The sequence below is a fragment of the Vanellus vanellus genome (genome assembly GCF_965231255.1).
Source record: "Vanellus vanellus genome assembly, chromosome: 1".
Classification (NCBI taxonomy): Eukaryota; Metazoa; Chordata; class Aves; order Charadriiformes; family Charadriidae; genus Vanellus; species Vanellus vanellus.
This window is the reverse complement of record NC_138905.1, coordinates 43,731,678-43,756,642: the sequence shown is the minus strand read 5'-3', so window position 1 is coordinate 43,756,642 and position 24,965 is coordinate 43,731,678. Positions and strand designations below refer to the sequence as shown.

The 24,965-nt window shown below is 40.5% G+C and overlaps 1 protein-coding gene across 2 annotated transcripts in view; it reads right to left on the bottom strand.

Annotated features, from left to right (window-relative positions):
• NAV3 (neuron navigator 3) overlaps positions 1–24,965 on the bottom strand; it is a gene marked incomplete at its 5' end in the record, with an annotated part of 275,201 nt that overhangs the window by 107,197 nt on the left and 143,039 nt on the right. For both annotated transcript variants that reach the window (XM_082492447.1, XM_082492448.1), the window contains 3 exons: positions 3,123–3,506; positions 3,926–4,034; positions 18,252–18,367. In XM_082492447.1, coding sequence (XP_082348573.1) covers positions 3,123–3,506; positions 3,926–4,034; positions 18,252–18,367 — 609 coding nt within the window. The remainder of the gene's footprint in view (positions 1–3,122; positions 3,507–3,925; positions 4,035–18,251; positions 18,368–24,965) is intronic.

The window sequence follows — 24,965 nt, the reverse complement described above, 5'->3', positions numbered from 1 at the left end:
AGCACCAGATGCAAGAAGCATAACTCCAGTTAAAAAAGAAAAAAAAAAGGGGGTGGGGGGTGGGGGTGGGATCAGTAGCATCTGTCTAAATAGGAACAGAAATTAAGAACCCAAATCCATAGTTCCTACCGAGATGCAGTCATTCCAATATGAAAGAGATCTCCACTGAAGCCCTTACAATGACATTTACGAATCTGTTTCTATCGGTGTTCCTTTGGCTTGATTCCTACCACTTCACATTATAATGAATGACTAATGAATCAAACCGTGAGTATACTGCTCCTTACTCACTACAGAACCATTAAAAGTTTCTGAATTTGAAGCAGCAGCAATAATTTCTGGAATTTCTGGAATGCCTGACTAGAGTTATCTCTACGAGAGTTCCTGGTGCTTATACCTGAGCAATACCACAAGCCTGTCCTACTCTCAAGACCTGTCCATTATTGTCTCAAAGGACCTTTAATTAAACTGTCTTCCCTCTTAAGCTCTTTTTTTTTTACATTTCCCTCTTGTAGTTTTTGGTAACTTTAGTGTAGCAACCTAGTATAGAGTTTGCACAAATATATTTGTGAAGGACCATACATGTGTATGGCACTTAACGTAGAAGTGTACGTATACAAAAAAAAAATGTTGGTGTACCTCTGTGAACCTACTCTAAGTAAATTTACAGCCTTACTGAAATAAGCGTAGTCCCAATGCTAGGATGATGGCTAAAATGATCTAGTGGAGTTCACTCCCAATTCAAATAATCTTTAACACAAGTTCTCCTTGAGCCATGAAATGGTGCCACTCAAATCCGTCTTTCAGTCGAAGCGTGTGTCCAAGTACACAAACATTTAACTTTAATAACTCCACACAGACTCCCAGCCACAAGCCAAGGCACACACACACAGCTGGTGCTCCAGATGTTCTGTTGGCCCTCTCCCTGCAGTTCCTTCTGGGAGCTGATTTAATTGAAATCAACTGTCCCAGAGACCGCGGGGCTAATACAGCAGCCCGGGAGCACCAGCCCCCGCCCCGAGGGTCCGCGGTGGGTGAGCTGGTACAGATTTTGAGAGCAAAGCTGCAGTAGGGTAGCCCTGCGCGACAGGTACAGTTGGAGATGGCATCGTGTCCTGGAGGGCAATCTGGATGAAGGCAGCCCCAAGTGCATTAAAACACAAAGGGTAGGCTTGCGAGGCATTTTATGCACTGGTAAGATTTGGCCTGCAGTTCAGCAAGGGATTTCTGAAACCCTGGTATCTGGAGCCTGCAGAAGGTAACTTGTTTTCAAAGGTAAATTAACAGTCGCAGTCACACACTAGATTTATCCTTTTATTAAATGCAACATTTAGACTTTTTGACAGATTATTTAGCTAGGGGTGAATTATGCAGTAGATTCCAAGGCTCTGGCACTGCATATTAAATTTAGCTGTGGCTTGAATACAATCCAGATTATATGGATTTTTTCCTTTACAAGGAAGGCCTGAATGGAGAGATTTGACAAGTGCAACAGGCCTTCCTCAAACTGATTTCTAATTACTGCTGCATTCCTGTCCCCAAGTGTTTAAAGTAATTAAACTGAAAATGGAAGAGGCATAAAGGAGATAAGACTTTATATGCCTCAATGAATCCTGAATTTTCGGAGCTTATTAACTTGTTTTTAACATTTACTGCACCTAAAAATGTTAACTGAGCACATTGCAACTTACTGTCTATTGAGTCATCCTTATTACAGATGCAAAGCGAAGTCACACAAGATGACTATATTCATTCTCTAATGTGATAAGCTAATTAATACAACTCATCAGGCACTGCAAAGGATTCCCCTATCTTTTTTTTTAAATAAACCCATGCATCTATCAAAGGCAGCATTTATATTTCCTTTATGAAAAAAGGTCTTCGGACATTAAAGTATTACATTTTCCGTACGTCTTTTCCCTGTTCTAGCACATACGAATATGACATCCTACTTGACAGCCACTAATGCTATGCTGTGGACAACCTTGTCAGGAGTACTCCATTCACACAGCACTGAGACAGTGCACCAGGGAGATATACGAATATGCTTTCATTATAGTTATGCTTTTTCTAGAGATCTATCTTTGGATGGTGCTTGAGGTGAGACATACTCTACAAAGAGCTTTGATCGCAGACTTACATTTGCCCTTAGGAACATATCATGTCCAATTTCATCAGCTACCATTCTCTAATCATAGCTATACTTCAAACTAAAAGATTAGATTGACAGCGAGGGTCCTAAATTTATACAGAGTGAAGTAATGTGGTGTGACACGGCCATGTACTCTATGGGACTTCTGTTCAAACCAACGTTACCTCAGCCACCAAGCATCCTTGAGATGCCAACAACAGGACTGAACAGTAATTTAAGTATGAGTAAAACCATAACATTTTTTTTTTTTTTTAAAATGATGCTTTAGGAGTTCTAACATACATAGGAGTGAAGTGACTTATGTTCCAAGATTGCTATAAGAATTGTTAAATAGTAATTTGAAACACAGGGAACGCAGTAGCCCAAAGTCAATCAATTGCTTAAGAAAACAAAAATAAAAATAATTGCCATTCTTCCTCCTGGGTATGCTTGGAGAGTCACTGATCTATTATTTCATGAAAAAATATTTCTACAGCTCAGATGATAGGCACAGCTGAAAAATTGCAATAAAGGCCTATCACACAGACTATACTAGACAATATCTGCAGTGGAAACAGAGAAAGTCAGTGCTGTCATCATCTGCTTTTCATCAGCTGCATCCAACACCATATCTACCATCTCAAATAAAGCATAAAAATACTGAAAGACGACCCATCCCAAGGTAGGCAGTGCAAGATGATGGTTTAACAGATAACTAAGAACTTGGACTAAGTAGCAAAAAGTACCTGTGCTCTTATCAAAGTTCCTAGCAAAGTCATGTTGATGTTAAAGGGGAAGAACTGAATTTGAAGGCAGGTGAGACCGTCACCGGCAGCTTAGGGGGTTATTTTTGTTTTGTTTTTTTTCTATATGTATATTTTTATGCAGCAACCATAATGCAACTTCCATTTCTGTGCCAGAATTTGTTGTGAAAATCCTATTAAACCTGCCAATCACACATTAGTTCAAACGTGGAAAAAGTGCTACTTACCCACTATTGATGTCATCGGTTCTGAGGCTTTTCCCAAGAATGTCCCCATCGCTCATGTAACCGCCAACGTCAACTTCGGAGGACATGTCCAAATCACCACTTCCCTTCTCGCTCATGTCGATCTGTGAGATATTTCCAAGGCGAGAAACTGCTGCTCGGCGAAGTGGGGTGGTGTACATGAAGCGAGAAGGGTCGGTGTGTATGAAGCGACTCGCACTGCTGCGAGGATAACCAGCGCCCAAGGACGGGGCATCTCCTGCCTGCAGCCGAGGACTGGCCTGCCCTAGCCTCCAAGTCACCGGGGTGGACCGGCTTGTCAAGCTTGGTATGCTTCTCCCATTCACCTCAGTTGTCACAGTGCTGTCAAAAGTTGTCTCCAACGTGCTGCCGAACAAAATGGAGAAGTCAGTGAACTGTGCTTTCTCTATTCCTGAGAAACAATGAAAAGCAAAGGCTGGAAGAATACATATATATATTTAAAAAGTTCTGTGTGTGTGTGTGTTTCTCCATGAGCAGATATGCGTTTGTGCATATAACAACCTGTACTTATAAAATAACCTAAAATAAATTTTATAGGCTTCTAAGTAGATGTACATGAAACAATAACCATCTTCGTGAATGATTGTATAAGACACTTTGACAGTAAAGCATATTAAAGTCACATTTAAGTTGCTGAGGCAGTCTAGCGAACAGTATGGTTAGTGTCATCGTTAATTTTCCCTTGCAAATCTCTAATGTATTCAGCAACTAGCAATATTCTCCTACAGTCCAAATTTTTAGCAGCCCACACAAAAACATTATACCTGTGGCTTATCTGGGTCCCTCTAAGGCTGGACATAGTTTCTTCCAAATTCTGTCTCAGGTCTGCTATATTCTTTACAGTTCTCATTCTTCTTGTTTCAGGGTCTTCCCCTGGAAGAAAACAACAAAACCAGCATAAATTTTAGTGCACATAAGCATATAAGGTTGACTAAAGTGCACACATGTATACACAGCTGAGAATACACACATATGACTGTAAATAGGCCTGTCCCTTTAATCTTTTAAAAAATAAAACCTCATCCTTTCAGTAATACAACACACATACACTTATAAATAACATGTGGTATGTAAAAAACCCACTGAAAAGAGTCCTGGTGAAGTATCACTGTTAGGGCCCAAATCGATTAATGAAATTCAGATTTACAGCGTTGGGATTTTTATCCTCTGTAATCAAGGCACGATGCAGCCCCAGACCACTTGATACATTGAACAGCCCCTTTTTCCTCCTTGACATTTTACATGACTTGGTAGGAAATAAAGCCCCAGTAAATCTGTGTCTGGAAAGTATTGGGATGACTGTTACAACAACTCTTCAGTATGCACTTAACATCCAGGCTATTTCAAAGCACTCTTTAAGCCAGGCGCTTAATAAAGCATCTTTCCTGAACTGTAATGGATTCCTGAAGGGGGAGATTATTCTTCATATGGGATAAGAAAAATATTCTTCTTGGGATAAAAATCTGTATACTCTAAGCACATGCATCATTTACACAATTATGGATTTTAACAGCCTTCAGGGATCCACTGTCACAAGCTAGTCGGGTCTCCTGAATAGCAAAGCCCACAGAACTTCACCTGGAACATCCCGAACCACGTTTACTTCACACAGTTAAAAACAAACAAACAAACAAACAAACAAAAGAAGGAAAAAAAGTGATGCGTTACAAAAGAAAAATGTAATAAGCCTCAAAGCAACCTCCAAAAATCATACATAAAGAGACAGAAATGCATGTTTTCTTGAATGTGCATATATCAAGGAATTTTAGTTCATTTGTGTCTTGGAGAATAAGAGAGTGTCAAAAGAAAATCTGATAAAATCACTGATTAGTTCAGGGCTGGTGTTTTGCTTCTGGCTGTGTCCTGTATCTGTTGCTTGAAAGATTATGTGCACAATGCTGAACATGGAGTGCAAATTTTTGACTCTATCGATGATAAATTTCATGTCATACCTCACTTTGTTAGGTTAATTTTACTCCTCATTCTGGAAATGTTATCATCAAGAATGAAGATGACCTCTAATATTTAACTCTAGATTTCAGCATTCTCATCCAGAGCAATCTAATCTTAGAATCCTCATGACATCAAGAAACTGTTTCATCTTAGAATTCATCTAATACATCTGGTGAATTTAAACTCAACATCATACAAAAATCAAGATCAGAAATCCAAGCAGAGGCAAAATACCATATAGCACTATGATATTTCACATCTATAATATACACATGCAGATGCACATCTTCAGGTTGCTGTATTTCTCATTCTGTTGCCACCTTTCCTCCTCCCAGGTTTGTGTGTGAGTTTATACAAGATATACATTCAACAACGGTGATGTCTTTGAGGAAAAGCGTGGTGTGCTATGCAAGTGAGAGAGGCAGGTGAAAAAGCAGGTAGATGTTTGGCAAGGAGGCAAAACAAAAAAAAAAAAACAAAAAAAAGGAAAAAGAAAAGATGGTATGCTTTGCAGAGTAGTCAAAATGGGAAAAAAGGAAGGAGATCTTCTTGTAGAACTTGCAAAAAAAAGCACAGGACAGAGAGAGGGGAAATATTCACCATGGGGCCAGAAACAATGAAAATTTTATATCTAACAAAGTATTCTGCAAAAGTAAAGCGCAAAACAAAATAGTTCTGGTAAGGCAATAAGATCTCAAAAAAACATCTGTTTGAAGGTGGGGGAAAAATATCGTAAGATTGATGAGCAGCAAAACTGCAAGCATGGGTTTAACATCGCTTTAACATATACAGTGACATTTATTTCAAAGATAAGGGAGAATCCGCTTAAGAAAACTTTTAGTTGAACAGTGGTTCACTTAAGCCCCTTAATTTTGAGTTTTGACTAAAAGATGAAGCCTTTGAGCTCATCAACAAACTGAGTTGCTACTGCACCCTCTTCTCCAGCCCAGGTCTTAATGTCCGATCACTGTGCAGGTACTTAGGAAAAATCCCAATGCCTGACATTAAATGGAAATGAATTATTCCATATGTATTCCATACACCCTTTATTTATTCCCTGATAGGCAAATGATACATGGTACTAGCCAATGTACCCTGCAGTTGTGCCTCAATGTTAACGTAGCTTTGACAGCAATGCCATTTTGAGGTTTTCCCATCTACGCTGTCCTGCTTATATCTCCAGTCCTCTCTGCTGCAGCTAAACAGTCCTTCAGGAACTGCTGTTTTCTTGTTTATTTTATTGCTCCAAATCAGTTCTTCAGTGATTTCACAATTCGACAGTCCATAAACCTCTGGGTTGGCACCATGGAACTGACAGTGGGGTCAACACCCAGGCAGGGTTGGAGACAAGTGGGGATACAGGTCCAGCACTGTTGCCCAACTCTCCATCTTCTCAAGCCACACCCCGAGAGCATGTTCATTCCTTTTTTTTTTGTTTTGTTTTCATAAAATAAACTACCTATGTGCATTTTTACATGTAATACCTTGCAGGAGGCAAATATTCACACTCGGATTGAAGTTACCACAACTGCTCCTGTGTTTCAAGCTCAACGTATTCAATCAAGCGCTTTGCTGATCAACGTTCCCTCAAATTCACTGCCAGGAGCGCATCATATTCCTGCCACAATACCTACATGGGGAAGACCCAGGACCTGTTACCTGCCTTGCCTCAAACCAGAGGTGAAACAGTAGGTTGTTGGTAGAAGACAATTTTCTGTTCTACACAGAGAGACAAATTCCAGGGTGTAAGCAGGCAGAATTAAAGGTTAAGCAATACTTTACCTTATATTTATTGGATGAACTGAATATAATTCATATTTGTAGTGACTTTGCCCTTTCCTTCCTTGTTTATCCTTGTCAGTTGTCCTTTGCTGTATGTTAACGCTGCAAATTCTTGCAGCAAAAATGACAGCAACTGTCTTTTTTAATATATATTGTACAGTAAATAGCATAACAAAGCCTTAAGGTATAATTGCAATACAAAAAAAAAAGGTACATATATATGGCAAACTGCCAAAATATATTTTCACAAAGAAGAATATTTCATTTTCAGACAAATTACACCATAAAAAGTGAAGTTATTCTACCCTGGAAAGGTGAAAAGTTTAAAGCCTAATCTCTTTTGATCTTTCAGTGACAAAAAGGGTAATTTTAAACCTTTTCCACCATTTTTTTCTAAAAAAGACACAGCTGGAGTTTTATGATCTTAAACTACTCCATAGTACTACATACAAAATCCTCATAACTGTAACTACTAAGTGTTTTAAAAATAATTGTTCTTTTTTCTTTCCATCCTTCTCTTAAGGCCATATCAATGGATCAACAAGTCAGAAAGTATAAACAGTTGAACATGATGCTTGAGAAATTTTCTGCACCGAGTGCAAGATCCTCAGACCTAACTTGCACCTGACATCATTGCCTAAATTTTCAGGACAGCATTGTGGCACCCCACCTACATCAAGCCTACCTCTGTACAGAGGACCACGGGGATGGTGAACACGTCGTTTTTTCCTGAAAGCTAGCTACAGTGCTAGCTAGAAGAGATGCTACAGTGCAGCAGGATTGGGATGCATTGGTTCAAGGGGAGCCCAGGCTCCCCCAGGCACCTTGTTGCTTATTACTGTGGCCCACTGCCATCATAGAGTCTATCCACACTTGCATCACCTAACATATCAGAAATGCTGCCTGTTTGCTATCTCAAGTGATTCTGTTTTGCATGCCGAAGAAAAGCCATTCTATTTCATACATGGAGAGACTGGGATAAGTAAGACTTAACCCATGGCACCCTGAAACTCTCCTTCAAAAATTTGTTCCTCTTACAAGAAAGTTTGATGTAAATATTTTACTGACCCCATGGAAATATAATCTGCTCAAATCACTTGTAGCTTCATCATTTATGATAAACATGAATGTTCCAAAAGATGGTTCTCAAATTCTTGCCTGTAAGCAGTGAACCACTATAGATTCTCTCAATAAATTTGTAGAGAAGACATTAATTTCTTCCATTGTGTGAGATACGTACACATAAAATCAAAATAAACATTTTACAGAAATCACTAATCACCTAGGTTTAACTTTTACAACAACAATTCTGAAGCTTACCCATAATTGCACATTTAATAATACTGTTCATAATCATTTCAGTACTTTTGCACATGTAATTACAGCCCAAAGCAGATAAATGGGAGAATAATACCATTAATTGTCTGATTTTCATAAAAGAATTTACAAATACTAAGCAGCTCCCCAGAGCATTTTCCACTTTCAGATATTAACTCACAAAGGAAAGTACCAGTTTTACTCTGCAGGTGGGGAAACTGAGGCTTGCAAGGGAAGAGGGATTTGCTCAGTGACACGCAGCTGAAGAGGAGCCAGGGCAGGTGGAGAGCTCAGCTGCCTTTGCTAACAAGCCTCTAATCTGTAGGAGAAGCCCCTTCGTGCATACTGGTATAGTCTGACAACAAAAAGATGCATTAAAAAAGCCTACTTGTTGCTTTGTTATTTTGAGATGATAGCTTTTTTACATTACCTGCACAGCAAAAATTTTACCCTGAATGTTTCAATACAATCAGGGCTAACATATCCACCAGCAAAGAACCTCCAGGCTAGACACATGCTACATAACCTTGGAAAAGCAAGCGGCCACTTCAACCATTTCACTGGCTGAAGAACAAAGCTTTGGCGATGAGCACTTTGAGCACTCTTATAAAAGGGCTGAGAGATGAAAAGTGAAGTCAGTAACACAGAAGCCTTTTGAAGCACCTGTGGCTGTGGACTTCAAATGCTCACTGGCACGCACTGATATAACAAAACCGGTTATTTAAACTAAACTGAAACCCTGGCACTCACAACTCCACATACAGGGCTGAAATTATCTGCGGGGGGGAGGGGGAAGCAATACTGGAGGGACAGTTTGTAGGTAGGCCGAGACTTTTTCTATCTAAACCGAACCTTGGATTCAAGATTTCCATTTCAAATTCATGAGAACAAATGGCATTAAAATTAATTTATTTATGAGTAAACTAAGAGCACTTAAATGTTTCACCTTATTTTTTCAAACAGCTAGGCAAACTATGCTCAATTATTCACGGGCTATTTCTGCCCATGCACCCATCAAAAGTGATTTAGACATTTGTCTTCATTTCGTAGAGTCTTTGGAGGTAAGAGTAAGCAAACAAGGAAGAAATGTCTGGACCCTATTTTTTGCATACTATCGCAAATAAACCCAGTTCTGTCTTGTGAAATCACTGTCAAGATCAAAAATCTGCTCCACGCAGATATGTGCTAACACTTGGGTCTCCTGCTGCACTTCCTGATGACAAGCCAAAGTTAACTTACCTAAAATATCAGTATAAAGGACCTGTTCTAGGTCCCCCAGCATTGTTATTATGACGTCTTCATCCAGATGCGCGGTGCCTTCACGCAAGCAGCCTTCCTCCTCCTCCTCTGCCCAGTTCCTCCTGGGGGAACGGGACATGCAGGACGCATTTTCATCATCTGATTTCCCCCTCTCCTCATTGTCAATCTCGAAGCCTTCACCTGCATGCCGGTCTCCCGACCTCCTGGACGTCCTGCTTCCAGTGGGCGGTATCAACTGAAACACTTGGGTTGCGGTGAGGCTGGGGTGGCAGAGAGAGTGCACTGACTGCGAGAGCGCCTTGGAAAGGGAGCCTCCGCTCCCAGCTTCTGCCTGCCGCTGATGGTAACTCTGGCTGGACTTGGAGGCGTTTCCAAACCAGTTCTCCCTGTATGAGTATCGCCTCTTCTCCCCTTCGCTGATGAGCGTGAGATTGGTTAGAGACTTCTGCTTCTGAAGACGAACACACCCTCTTCTAACCTCCTTGCCTTTAAACACTGACAGTTCAGCAGATCGCTGCATCTTCCCGGCTGGGGCTTCACCTCAGTTAGATTTCATCTTTCTGAGATGAACAGCAGTTCAATTCTGCCGAAAGGTCTGGGAGGTGATCCTTGCCGGACCACACGCTGCACATCCCAGGTAGCACATACTTGCACTGGCAATGAGAAGCAGAGCTCAAAGGTGCAGTGTACACACTGTAAATGACTAGGCAGGCACAGTCATTTTCTTTAAAATTACGTTGCTGCCTCTGCTAAGCCACTTCTCTCCCGTCACATTAATCTGCAGTACTTACAGTCATTTTCACTTGGATTTCTCTCAAGCAGAAGAGAGTTGATCAAACACTCTGCTCCAGCACAGAAGTAATCCCAAAAGCCAACTGTGTTTTCCCCTCTCCATCCAATCACCGGTCTCATCGGAGCGGTGGGCCTGCATCTCCGTCTACAGCTGCTGCCTTCTGAAATCCAAAGTAGGCACAAGTGCTGTCTCGGGCTTTCCTCCCCCCTTTCAGCAGATCATGACTGATCCCAGTGCACGACGGCTCTTCACTTTAGATGGGCTGACACAGAACTGCAAGTACAGCCTCCACGTCAGAGCTCAATAAAGAGCCAAAATTAACCACTGAAGCAAAGCTCTGCACAAGCCTCCTTACATTTTAGTATTCAACCTGCATTCCCAGATATATGACTCTTCTCTGCTACTGCAGTGAATGCTGCTGGCTGCCATGGCAGCAAACATCCTGGTGAATTAAACCGGAGACACAGAAGCCTCTGCCCGGTTTACAGTGCCACAGGTTTCAAGACACAGCTTCACCTGAATGGGATGCTACAGTAACAGATCTAGCTCAGTCAAATCCTATTTTTCTCCTCGAAAGGTAAGGATGACAAACTATTCCTTCCATATCACTCTTACTCCCCGTGCAGGAAGCTAAAAGCAGATTTGCAAATGGACCTTCAGTCCTGCAATTTCTGCTCTAAATAAATAAAAAAAAATAATTAAAGATCATAAAGAAACTAAAATATGGAAGGCAACAGTACCTACCCAGTAAGGTGATTTATAAAAGGAAATATTTCTTTTCTTTTTCCTTAAAATGTACCTTGTTTGTATATCTGTGAGATTCAGAGGCTAGTATGGAATTAAAAAGCTGTAATAAAATCATTGTTTCACCATCTCCTGAAGAAAACCTATGAATGGAATAGTAAATTTTATAAAGCAACTCAGTATCATGTCTGAACTAAGTTCACCGATTCTAAATGTTGTTTTGAAACACATTATCAAGAGTGAGAGAATGCTTATGTTTAAATGTATACCTTTTCTCACAGAGAAAAAGATATTCGTCCCAGAAATAAGAGACAGATGAACAAAGAACTAGCTGAATTTCATTCTCATTTTTTAGATACAAACTTTTTATCTAAGGGCAATTAATTTCATAAAACATGTACAAATCTACAAATATGAAAATTGCTCTATAAGAATATACTGCTTTTGCCAGTGTGAAACTATGCTTGTCTCAAACCCCTACCTGAGAAACCTTAACAGGGAAGTAACCTTTAAAAATGCCACCCTAAGAATTACAGGCTGTTTGCAGGTTTCCTGTATGAATAAATGGGTGTTAACAGAAGCCTCGGTGTACTTCTTGCTTTTTGCTGGCTCAGTTTGCAGTTTTTAAAGATATAGAAGGAAAAAAATCCAGGGGAGAAACTTCTTAGAAATGTTGAAGGAAGGGTACATTTTTTCCTAGGTAACTCTCATAAACACCGAAATAATGTAGAAAAAAAATCAGTAGTCTCAAGCAATGACGGTTTCCCACATTAAATCACTGACACCGTCCTAGAAAGACACGGCCCACAACAAGAGGAGATACCATTCCCCTCCCCACCTAGCCCACAAAGTCAAAGCAAGAGGAGACAAAAAAGAATGCTCTGTCAGCCTGAGTACAAAATCGTCCCAAATATTGCCACTTCTTCAGCATGGAGAAAAAAAAAAAAAAAAAGGTAAGACTGCCGTGTTTACTCCCAGGGCCTGCCAGTCGCAGTGGCATATGGGCCCTTAAAAGGTTGTTGCGAACGTGCTGGTGCCTGCCTGCAGCAGAGCCCGGCGATCCGGTGCGGATGCTGACCGGGCCCCGGCTGAGGAAGCGGGGCTCCGGCACTGCCTGCGAGCTCCCGCGCCAGTACGCGCTGCCGGTGCCACGCGGCTGCAACCGTCTGTTCAGCGCAGCTGAGGAAGCTGTTGAGGTTATTAGAAAGGCTCCAACGGGGCTGTATTTAGAATAGGGAATTTGCAAAAGGAAGGGCAATCTCATTTTTTTCCCACTCCGCGGTTTTAAAACCTCAACTTATACTCAAATTGGTACAGTATTCTCAGGTGTTAAATTTCAAATGAAGAGGAGGGACAATGATTTGGCCCCACACAGCTCTGCGGTGCAGCGGGTTCAAGGGAACAGGACCTTTCCTATCATAAACGGCAAGGCTGAATCTCTGCCCGATACTCCAAATAAATGAATGGTAACTACCTCACCTGCTCTTTCATGCCCAAACAGCTACAGTAAGTGGCTTATCTCCATGGTCAGCTGTAGGCTGGTATGGACCTGCTCTGCCTCCTCGCCAAGCTCGTGGTATGCCTGCCTGGCCATATGTAGCAGCAGGCATTACAGCGGTGCTGTATCTGCCCTCAGCGAGCCTTGTGGACAGGGTCTACTCCCTCATGCTAGGGAAGCAATGCACGGCACGGCCACGCAGCGCTGAGCATAAATAGACCAGATACAAGACTCATTATTTATACGTAGTCCTCTTTCCAGCTGGGAGCAGAAAAACTTATGGCAGGGGATGAAACGTCTTCACCCAATGAGCCACGCCAAACCTCATGTATGGTGTTGGCAATAGGTGCCCCACCACTCCAGCCTGGAAGGGTCTTTGGTAGGGGTACAGCAGGAACATGGGCAACCCAACGGGTCTCAGTGTCTCTGCTGACCTGTTTCTTCTCCCACCAGAGCCATTCACTGCAGCTCAGCTGCAGCAGGACACAGGTCACAGACCATCATCCAGGCACAGGAATGACACTTGAATAGCGTGGGAGCCCCGTGAGGGTAGCTGGCAGCTCCAGAATCCACCTGTATCACTTCTTTTTCTATAGAATCATAGAATGGTTTAGGTTGGAAAGGACCTTGAAGATCATCGAGTTCCAACCCCCCTGCCATAGGCAGGGACACCTCCTACTAGACCAGGTTGCCCAAGGCCATGTCCAGCCTAGCCTTGAACACCTCCAGGGATGGGGCCTCAACAACCTTTTTGGGCAACCTGTTCCAGAGCCTTACCACCCTCAAAGTGGAAAACTTCTTCCTAATGTTTAATCTGAACCTGCCCTCTTCCAGTTTAAAGCCATTCTACATACATTGAAAACACGGTGAGTCAAGTGCTGGGATATGGCTAATCACATAACCTTCATTCAGCTTTCGTGTGTGCAAACACCATACTACTGCCCTTAATTACAAGGTTATATGAAATTTTCTCCCGTTAATCGCACTGCCTCACTTGGTAGACAAATCATCACGATCATCCTCAGACACGGCAGACATATGTACTCTTGGAACAAGCGCTCAGCACAAAGAACACTGAATGTATGCTTCTGCTTTACCACACTTCTCTGTAGGGGATCATTCAACAAAACATAAAATTGCAATGTGGAAAATGCTCAGGTTTATTTATCGAAAAATACTTTTATAAAGCTCATCCCTCCATTTTAAATGTATGAAATATAGTAACAAGCAAACACATCTTTCTAAACTAAGGAGACAGTATAGGAGGGCACAAGAGAGCAAATGTCATGACAGAGCATTATTCCCCAAGTATTTTGTAATTCAGTGTATTCCCCACCCACCACACAGGAATATGTTTAAATCAAGAACAGCACAGGGAACTTTCCCAACCCATCATAGCCAGTGTAACATATTACCTTATTTTTACTGTCTCTTTCATAAAAGGAATTATAAAAATGATTTTAAGAACTAATAATCTAGGGACAAATTTTGCTGTCAGATAAGACTTTCTTTGAAGTCTCAGTGCATAGTTTGGAGCCTTACAAATGAATTATGTAATAGATCCGCAAATGCATAAGATTATGAATCTCTTCAGCCAAGCTTACTTGAAAAAAAATACTGTAAACTATTTCCACAACTATTAATTAACTATTTCTTTCAGAGACCAAAAAAGAAGCACAGTAAACATAAAAGCTTGAAAATTGCATGTTTTTATGTTAATCCTGCTGTTGATATCGGCCTATTACAATTACTTTCATTTCTGCTTTATCCCTCAGATTTTTTTTATAACGAGTCAATATTTGTAAATTCATGAATAATAATTTAAATTCATGAATAATTATTTAATCAAACACTTTTCATTACGCTCTTTGAACATGTAAACACTTGTTAAAGCCAAACACTATCATTGATTTAATAAAATAATACTTTGTAGCTACTGACATGTACAATTTATAACAGATTATTAAATAATTAAATTTCTGACATCCTTCTCCAATAAACTTGCAGCAGAGATAAGTGTCACAGCTACTACAAGCAGGAATACTGGGTAAGAAAGTCTGAGCAACTTGTTCATAGTCATACCATGAAAAACAAGCGCCAAAGGAGATTAGTTTATCAGTCTTTCTTCTCATTCTTGTTTTAAAATCCTCTCTATAAAATTACACAACAGTTTTGCAGAAACGTAGATACTGAGTAGTCTTGTTGAGGTGACTGGTACGTAAAGTACATGCAAGAAAGAGCGCTCAAGCACAACTACAGAACTGGTCTTTATTTAGGGCTCCTACATTTCTGTCTGGGATTTCCTGGACAGAAGTCTACACATCTGTGTGCCACATGTGCGATGAGTCTACCGTAGGCAGAGTGCACTGAAACTACTGCACGGGTGACCCGTGCCTACAAGTGGGACTCATTCAGCGTGTGTACAGGTATCACGGACACCACGCACGCAGAGGGGATCCAAGGTGGGCAGGAAGCCTTACACCTACTCTGCGCATGTGCTGTACTGCTGATCTGCACGTGCACCATGGAAACATCTGGGACTGCTCTGGCTGAGCTGCAGAATATTCAGAGGAAAAAAAAAAAAAAAAGTAGGAAAAAAGTCTGAAGCACTTCAGATCACATCTGGACCAAATTCCCAGCAGAGAGAGAAACAGTGAAGAAACTCAGATTTACAGTAGCTCTACCAAGAGGCAGAACTGGCTTTAGGCACAAGCCATGTAGGAAATTACCTCGGGCAGATTTATGGGGACAAGCTATAAATAAAGAGGTTGGCCGGGTTATCAGGGCAGTACCTCTGGGTCCATGCTTACACCGGCCTCACCATCTCTCTCGCCTTCCAGCACCACCCTCATCTCACAGCTGTGCAAGTAAAACCAAGTGATCCCTTGCAGAGTGGAAGACAGGAGAGGTTTTAAAGGTAACAGGCTCCCTTAGAAACAGGGAGGAAGACAGAGAAGATGAGAGCTGAAAGTACCCCTACAGCTTCTCATTCTCCCTCTCACCTTCCTCACCATCAGTGTTCAGACACTGGGAAAGGATGTGAACTGCCTTGCTGGGCACAGAAAACAGAGCCATGACCACCCACCACTAAAGCAAGGAAGTGAGCTTGGGTTTGGTATCCTGAATAACTCAGGGAGAACGGTGCCTGAACAACCGCTCCTAAATCTTTTTAATTCTTTTTCCCCCCATGCAAGTTTTGCCTATGTTGTGGAGAAGCCTTGAACCAGCCATACTTACAGCATTAGTTTAAGATTGATTGGCCTATTTTGCCCTGAAATGGCTTAGGAGCTCTGATATGATCTGCTTGGCTATTTATGGGAGCAGTGATCTTCAGCTAAGGGACAATAACAAACATGAGTGTGTAAATATTCTGAAAGTAGAGAAAGAGTTTATACAACGGTACGGGCAAAGATATCTTAGCCCTGAGCACGTTAGCCTTAGTTGCAAATATTTGGCACTGTAAAAGTAATAAAGACTAATGAAGCAGAAACACAATACAGGTGGGAGAGCACTTTATGAACCCTCTCCTACAAGCTGTAGTGCTTTCCACAGATGCTCAGCCCCTTGCATGATGCTTATTGTTCCTTATTGCCTACCAATACACTGTGCTAGTGTGTTTGGTGCCCAAGTTGCAAAAACCCCTTGAGATTACGTAAAGATGATGCCCACCCATAGCAACAGTGAAAGATTTCAGGAAAATGATAATATCCAAGTGAAAGAAACTCTGGAGTCATCTCTTAACACCCTGGATATAAGTGACCAGATCAAGGAAATAACCCTTGCTTTTCTCCTTGCTGCTACCAGTACAAACCCTTGGTCATATCAGAATAAAGATGCTCCTAAGTAACAGAATTTAATCATCCTTTCTCATGGCTAATCCATCATGCCATCCAAATATTGCCCTGAATGGCCATCACATGAGGTTTTTTCCTTGCAGGTTCATAAATGACAGAATCGCCGATGACTTGGTGATAGTTCACCAACACAAGACAATTATTTATTCAGCAAATGTAGTACTTAATCCATTCATTCTTTTTTGCTGCTAACAGCCAATTATAGGTGACACACATCTGTTTTCCTCTGTATACAACAAACCATTGACCACATTTTCCCAGTGGTTCTGCTTTGCTGTCTGCTATGTCAGTCAACTTCTAATGCCAGTTTGAATAATCAGATTATGAGCATCTCTGATGTCTAGTGCCCTTTATGCCATTTTCTTCTTTTTGATGCTGTTCCAGTTCTGTTCAGAACAGTAAAAGGCCAGGAGACATGATATCCCATTTGATCATTTCAGCAGGTACTGAATCAATATTATTTTTTTTTTAGCATCTTTGTGGATAATTCCTTGAAGCATCTTTTGATTTGTGTAAGTGTTTCAATTATACTCTTTATACATGCAAGACCGGTAAGTCAGATTTCTGGATTAATTAAAACTATTTTTTTACATTAATTTTAACAGGCATGTGTCACCTCCGGGGAACATTTCACCATGTTTCAGGGTGACATATTTATCACAAAAGCTGGCTGTGCAAATAAGGGATGTTAGACTCAGAAAACTTCTAAAGGGACTGAGACAAACCAGGACAAAACCTCAATTTCAGTATGAGTCAGCTAAATGCCAAGGCAGTCCCACAAAGCTTGGCCATCTGATTTCCCTTCTGGTGGAGAGATAATTTTAGACCGATGTGTCGAATTAGTGCTTTAAGTGAGTTATATCCTATGGAAGAAGCATGGCATGACTTGTTATAAATCCATTTGAATGTTAAAAATTTGGAGTAAAAGAGCAAAACTACAGGAGAATCTAAAGGGACAGGTCTAGCAGGAGGTGTCCCTGTCTATGGCAGGGGGGTTGGAACTTGATGATCTTCAAGATTCTTTCCAACCTAAGCCATTCTATGATTCTATGATTCTATGATTCTCATAAAAATGAAAAGAGTAAGGATGCTAATGCAAAAAACCCAAAACAACAACAAAGATAAACCCCTAAACCACAACAAAACAGCTCTGGTGAAGAGTCCCTTTGAAAGTACTCCCACACAACCCTGCAGTGCAATTCAGTCCTGATGAGAAAGTCAGCTGTGACACACTTTGCTTTTTGCATCCATAGGCAGAGTTACGGCCAGATCCTGGCTGATGTAAATCAGCACAGCTCTGTTGACTTCAAAGGAATTATTACAATATGATTTAAAAACATCCCCTCACATTTGTAAGCTAATAAGGAGTTTACTCCAGGTTTACAAGGAATTCCAGAACACAACCTTTAGAAGCTTAGCTCTAGCAAGAGCTTAGAAGTCAGGTACAACAGTAAGGACTCGATCGGTTTCTGAATATAGATTCGTTTATAAAAGCAAAATACATCTTATCTAATTTATGTCTCAGTTCTGATGTTATGGTTTAATTTGATGATCTTAAATGCAACAGTGTCAAACATTCTGAAGTCGACTTTCCACCGCTCCTCTTGGAACATTCAATATGACTAAAAAGTAATAATGTCTTAAACCCCCACTTTGTGAAAGCTCAGTTTCCACGAACTGACGAAGAGGATATTTGAACAGAAGGAGCCAGTTCAGATAAGAGCTGTGCATTTGAAGCACTAACTATGCATGACCCAAATTTTCTGCATATTTAATACCACTCATGAACAGAGGTCAGAAGTATTATTTCAACCCATTGCAAAGCTCCTGGTAAGAAACAGATGTAAACAAAGACGTTCACAGGCTTCTCCTGACTTATTGTTACTCACCAGATATCTCCTCTAGGCACTGTTTGGCAGTCTTACTGAATGACAAATCCATTTTAGTAGGACTGGTGCAGGAGTCAGCAGGTGGTAAAGAGGTACTGTCATTTTCTGAGAGAGTTCTGAAATCAAGCAAGAAGATTGATTATTATTATTATCTGTCACTCATGTATGAATGGAAACAAATGTTACTTGCAGCTCCATCTAGAATTGTACCACTATATGGTGAAAATACCACGAATGTCTAGTTTGACTCCAGCTACACAAATTTGCAAGCAACTGGGAACTCTCTCTGTTTCTACCTTCCAGAACAAGTCAGACTTAATGCTGAGAAATTTGGAGCCATTTTGTTTCCTTGCTTTTTCTCTGCAAGAGTTGTCAACCAGATATAGGCAGAACCCATTTCAATTGGTTAAGTCACATCCCTGCACATATATGAGGGAAAGGAAAACTTGTAATTGCTGAAATATTAAGCGAGAAAGGCCATGTGGGAAGAAGCTTACGCAAGGCTGGAATGGAAATCTGGCCCAGATATTTAAATCTATGTGCAGCTTCTTTTGATAATGCCCCTTATATGCCCTCTGGGGAAATGGGATAATAAAAGTTTTTCCATTAACTTGCTAACAGATAGCCCATATTTTCTGTGATGGTATACTTCTGTGGATATTATTGATAAATTATAATGGGCACCCTTTCCTGAATACAGTTATTTGCTATTGCGTAATGGTAAGTACCAAGAAATACACAAGCACATGGATGATAATACAAAATAGATGACACAGTTATTGTCTCTCCTTAAGGAACATCTGTAGCGTCTAGCTTACACATGAACTGTTGAACCACGATGCCATTAAACAGCAACCTGTACCATATTTGTAAACAGTAAAGGAAAACATCGAAAGATATACTAGCCACTTTTCAAAATAAAATGGAAAAGTCTTAGAACCCAAGTTCTTACAGCTTTCCTGACATGAACAGCACATTCAGTCTTTTGATTTCTTAAAAGACGAGTGAAATACTTATATCCTAATTTTAAAATATTAAAATTCTAGATCAGTTATCAAAATTCACCATAAAGTGTTTCCAATGACCAGCTAAACTGTAAATACAAGCATTTAACTGTGATGAATGTTTATTTTATGAGTATAGCTGATAAAAACAGTGACTTATCTCTTAAAAGAATTTTACGGCAACTTATTTTATGAAATAACTTTCCAGTTAACATTTTCTTCAGAATTACTTAATGAATAGATTTGTTCAGTAATTCATGCCAGTAACTGAAGGAGCAGATATATACATATACAATGGCACAAGTACTGTCATGGTGGAATTTGTTGATTAGAATCTTTTAAGTCTGACTCTACTTACACAGAAATAGAAATGTAAATTATGTCTGACCTGATGCACTCGTCTTATCAATTTCTGTACTTTTGGGGTGCTAGAAACAGACAACTGTTCTAGAAAAGCTATTTTTCGTTCTCGTCTACTGTTTCTCTCTGTCACACACTACTGGAAACACAAACTCAGCACGTGCAGCAAGGTTATTTATATCCTACTGACTTTGAATGTAATTTTACATTTGCTGCTTGAGGACAGTGTCCTAATTTACAAAAAGCCCACTCTTTCCCTCTCCAATGAACACACACTGAAATTCAACCGTCCACCTCTTTTCCCATATTGTTTTAAATCACCAAAACAAATGACAGATCTGTCTACTTGCAGCGAAAGCCATGTCAAGAGGCCATGAATTCTCAAGAGTACTCCTGTCTGGGTTAATGCAGAAACTTAGTGCTGGATCAGCCCAGGGCAAACTATCAGCCCAAAAACACATTTCAGAAAAAGGCACTTATAATAACGGCAAAGGTAATTTATGTGGTCTGCACTCTTCTCGTTGAACCCAATTCATGGAGCTGCCAGGGCTGGTGCCAGAGTGAGTGAGAGGAACACTGGAAAAGAGTAGGCTGCATTCAGTCTTGTAGGAAGAGCACCCGGCCAGGTGGGTGCAGATCAAGTATTCCCAGCATTCTCCACAAAACGTATATGGAGTTTACATCAGTCCACCCCTGGTTAGAAACAAAAAGGGATCCTTTTCACCTGTTGTCCTTCTGATCCTATAGCATCACATTCCTGATTGTGCAACCGTTCAACCATCAATCACTGCATCAACTCAGAATAGTGATGCAAACCCTTCCCTGAATGACCAAGAGCTTTCTATGTAAGCTGTCTTAGAGGATAGAAGGATAGAAAGGGGGAAGAGAAAAAAGCATAGAAAGGATCCGTTCTTGTTGATGTGGACATCTATCATCAGAAAAGGATTAAGTGGTCTGGACTCTCCCCAGTCACCAATACCCAACATTTGCACTGATTCTTCATCTAGTGAACGGGGATAGGTAAACCAGAAGTTCAACGACCTGGATCGCCCCCTGGCAGTGATTATTGCCTATACAGTCAATACAGACGGATACATCACTTGTTGACTGTATGGGAACACAGATACTAATGTTAAAAGGACTGACTCCCTCCAAGAGTACAAACAAGTAATGAGCGATCTCGAGCAACTACGTAAACTTCAGCATGATGACTAAATCTTTTTACTTAAAATAACAATGAATAAAAGTTTTTACTTGTTCACAACTTCACTTGCCCAGGTCACATCAAAACTTTTAGGGATAAACCAAATACCAATTAAAGCACATTTCGATTCTTCAGTGTTTTGTTGGCTTTTTTTTTTTTTTTTATTTTCAAAAACCTGATGCAGCTATTACCAGGAAAAGAAGTTGAAAAACACTGTGAGAAGAGATACTTGCGAAGATTTCAATTCCAAATTTTAGAATCTGATCTGTGGAATTAATTGCATCATAAAATACAGTTTCTGGGAGATTAGATGGCATTAGAATCTACGCCGTAACGTAAAAACACTGAATTAGAAATATCATGTAATGCTAATAATTAAAGAATGCTTGATTTAACTTGTAGAAAGAAAACCATGGAAACACAAACCAAATGTAAATATGATGAGGTTTTCTTAAATTTATAGGCAGCCTGAAATAACAGATCTAAGAAGCATGAAATGTTCCTTTTATCTTGCTTGAAACTTGAAAGTTTAAATATAATATAAAATAAATACGATTTGCTATCAAAACAAATAACAAAGAAACTGTGGTACTGACTTCATTCAGCATGTTTAATTTGGTAAAAAATCAAATTTAATTTGGTAAAACCATCAATGATTCTATTTATCTGAGGCAACAACAGAAATCCCACAGAGGACTATGGATTTAGCAGCAGTTTAAGTTCTGCTTACTTGAGAAAACATTATTTTTTGTGGAAGTGATGGGCAAAAAGGCACCCGCCCAGCCCTTTGGCAGCCCTGATGGACGTATTCTGAAGAACCTGGGGATGGGGCTCTCACCAATAGCTCTTCTCCCACGAGGCCTCTGCTGGGCTGCCAGCTGTCAGCGCTTCCCCAACAGCCCTGGCTTTTGGTCCATGATGGTCAAGGCCCTGATTTTTTCTGGAGCTGAGCTTAAGCTGGATGGGCTGAGATTGGTCTAGTGGTGAATGATTTCCAAGAAAAACCATGTAGAAGCCCCAGCTCTTGGGGACTAAGGAGGTCCAGCTATAGACTGGGCACCTAAAACTTCAAGTTGCTTTGCTCTAGGCCTGTCTCAGGGTGTCATACTTTTGAAAAAGCATGTCGATGCCTCTTTGCTTAGCTCAGCCATTCTAGTTAAAAAAAAAAAAAAAAAAACCAACAAAAAGGGAAGGGGAAATTGTGAGATTTGTCTTCCCCTATACTTCTGTCTCTTACTTTTTACTCTGGGCCATATTAATCCTATGAATGACTCAAGTGATCTCTGCAGGACTGCAGCACAGATTAGGCTCCAGGCAAGCAAACAGCAAATTAAAAGATCTTCTCATTAACCTTACACATTGGCTTTAATGAATGGCTCTCTATCTTCTACCTATTCACAGCCGATTGCCTTAAAAAAAAATTAAATCCTTGCATCTCTCTTGACAGCAAGGAAAGTGAAAAGAATTTCAGTTTAGTCAAAGCAACCCCATTGACATTTCTTCCAGTGCTGTGCATCTGCAGCACAGGTTAATTTAGGCAACCCTCATGAAAACAGGACAATCTGTTGTCTATTTTAATCATGGCAATCAGAGAATATATTTATCCCCAACCCACCGAGTTATACGCTACCTATTTGTAAAAGCATAAAAGTCGCTTAATGGGACAAATCCTGCTCTCAGTCACACCTGCACAAGCTCATTCAGTTTGATTAAAATGAGCCTGTACAGGAGTAATTAAGAACAGAATTTGGAACACTACTTCATAAGCTGTCTTTAACGCAGTCAGTCATTTCCTGTCTCTAACGAAATAGCCAACCTTTGATAAACACAGATAACATCAAAGATTCGTTTGGTTTTCACTCGACATTCCAAGAGATATCAGATGAATACGCTGGGGGTTTTTTTCCAGCAACTCTCTGAGGTGCAGCTGTCTTGAATGTGTATCACTGTCAGTGTAACAGACTGGCAGGACCACATCTGGAACGTGAGCAGTTTGATCACCCATGTTCAAGACATGTGAGTTAAATGGGAAACAGCTGCAGGGAAGGGCTACTCGGATGCTCATGCGGGAGAAGCCCTTCTGAAAAGAGACAATTTGGGTTAGCCTTGTAAAAGAGAAGGAAGGGGGTGGGAGTATTGCCTCACATATTTAAAAAGAGTGATCAAAAAGAGGGAAAACAACTATTTAAGTTAAAGGACAATATTAACAAAGTAATAAATGGCTGCAGTCTCTTCTTGTAGGTTGTAAACAATTTCTAACAATAAGATGAGTTAACCTTCCTATTGGAGTAGTGGGGATTAACTAGTTTAAAATAAAGCTTAGTTGGTTTACGAAGGGGTTAATATGGTTGTCAGTGACAGAAGACTGGACATAATATCCTTTTTGGTCCTTTATCCTACATTTTACTGACCATTTAGTGAAAGGAATAAGGCCACACTTGTCTGTATGGCAATTTAAAAGAACAAATTCAGATCATAAACAGCAAGCAACTGAAATATCAAGGTACTGTTTCAACTCAGCACTAATCAAGCATGAGTTTAGCATGGTTTCTTCGCTTATTATCCTCCTTCCCATCTCTTAAGACAACACCTCTACACTGGAAACTTTTCTTGCACAATTACTTGTAAATCAAGCGTGAGGAAATGGGAGGTGTTTTCTAAACACTGTGCTTTTGTTACAAGTAAGCCTTGTGGGTGGCATTGTTTAGTGCTACCTACGCTTGCAAAATTTTGGTGGTGACGGTTGTTTTGTTTTCACAACAATAATGTAAATAAACCAGAAATCAATAAAGCACTGCGGCATAACTTTGAATCACCACATTTTTAAAGAAAGAGCTGCAGTATGTTTAGCAGCACAATCTATTATTAACAAACACAACTAACTGATAGACTGTCTTTTACTGAAAACTTAATTTTAACTCCACAATCAATGACCAGAAGTAGCTTCTAGTCATTGAAACTGGACGTGAATATGGCTCCAACAAACCCTGCAGATGCTGTGTTTGCAGGATCCTTGAAGAGCAGTTTAATTTTTTCCCTAGCCAGTATAAAAACATCCTGAACAGGCAGCTGGAATTGAATTTCACTGCGCTTCCAGAGGTGCAACCAGATTATCTCCTCCTACCCATCTGTCGCAGCTCTGCACTTCCCATGCATCCTTGAAGCTATGCTCTAGTAATAGAATTGTTTCAAGCACCACATAGGAAAGGAGATCGGAAGGAGATTTTAGTACCTGGTAACGTGTTTGCTTATTATACTGATATTTCCTTTCTCTGTCCCGATCTAGCGAACACTTTAGTCCTCACAGAATCATAAAGTAATTTAGATCAGAAAGATGTTCTAGATGCCATCTGGTCCGACGACGTGCTCAAAGCAGGTCTGGTTACATTAAGTTGCTCAGGGACTTGTTTGGTTGAGCCTTGAATAGGTCCAAGACAGAGCTTCCAAAACCTCTCTGGGCAGCCTGCTCCAGTGTTTCACCACCCTCAGAGTAAAAATATTTTTTCTAACTTTTAATCAGCATCTCCCCTGCTGTAACTCGCATTTGTTACCTCTCATCCTATCACCCTGCCTTTCAGAGACGTCTGGCCCCATCTTCTCTGTACCAATCTGTTAGGCAGCTGAAGTTACCAGTTTCTTATTCTTCAGGGACAAAAGGAGCGCCAAACCGGTTTTTGTAGTCCAGCATTGACGCTGAAAGAGTATCTCTGCAAGGTCTCATTCAGACAGTGCTGAAACTTCTTCCAGATGTTGCTATTGTTAAACTACAAACTTAGCTAAAGAACTGAAATTTAACCGATGTACAACATAGAAGTGCAGCTCAGGATGATGAGTGGTCAGCTAATTCTCTGCAGTGGTTTCTATACTTCCAGAATTCCAGGCAATAAGCAATTCCTGAGCACCGCAGCCCCTGGGATTTGGGCACTTCAGATTCTATATTCCAGCCATGGAAAAGAGACCCGCTAACCTCCTACAGCAGTTACTGGAGGAGTCAATAAAATAAAACTAAACTGCAGGACATGCGTCCGGTTACAACTCAATGTTCTCCTATTGAAATATTCCTTTAGTGTTTGAGCAAATCCCCAGGACATGTTAAATCGCCAACATATCGCATATTTCATATGATGATTTACATCAACTAAGGAT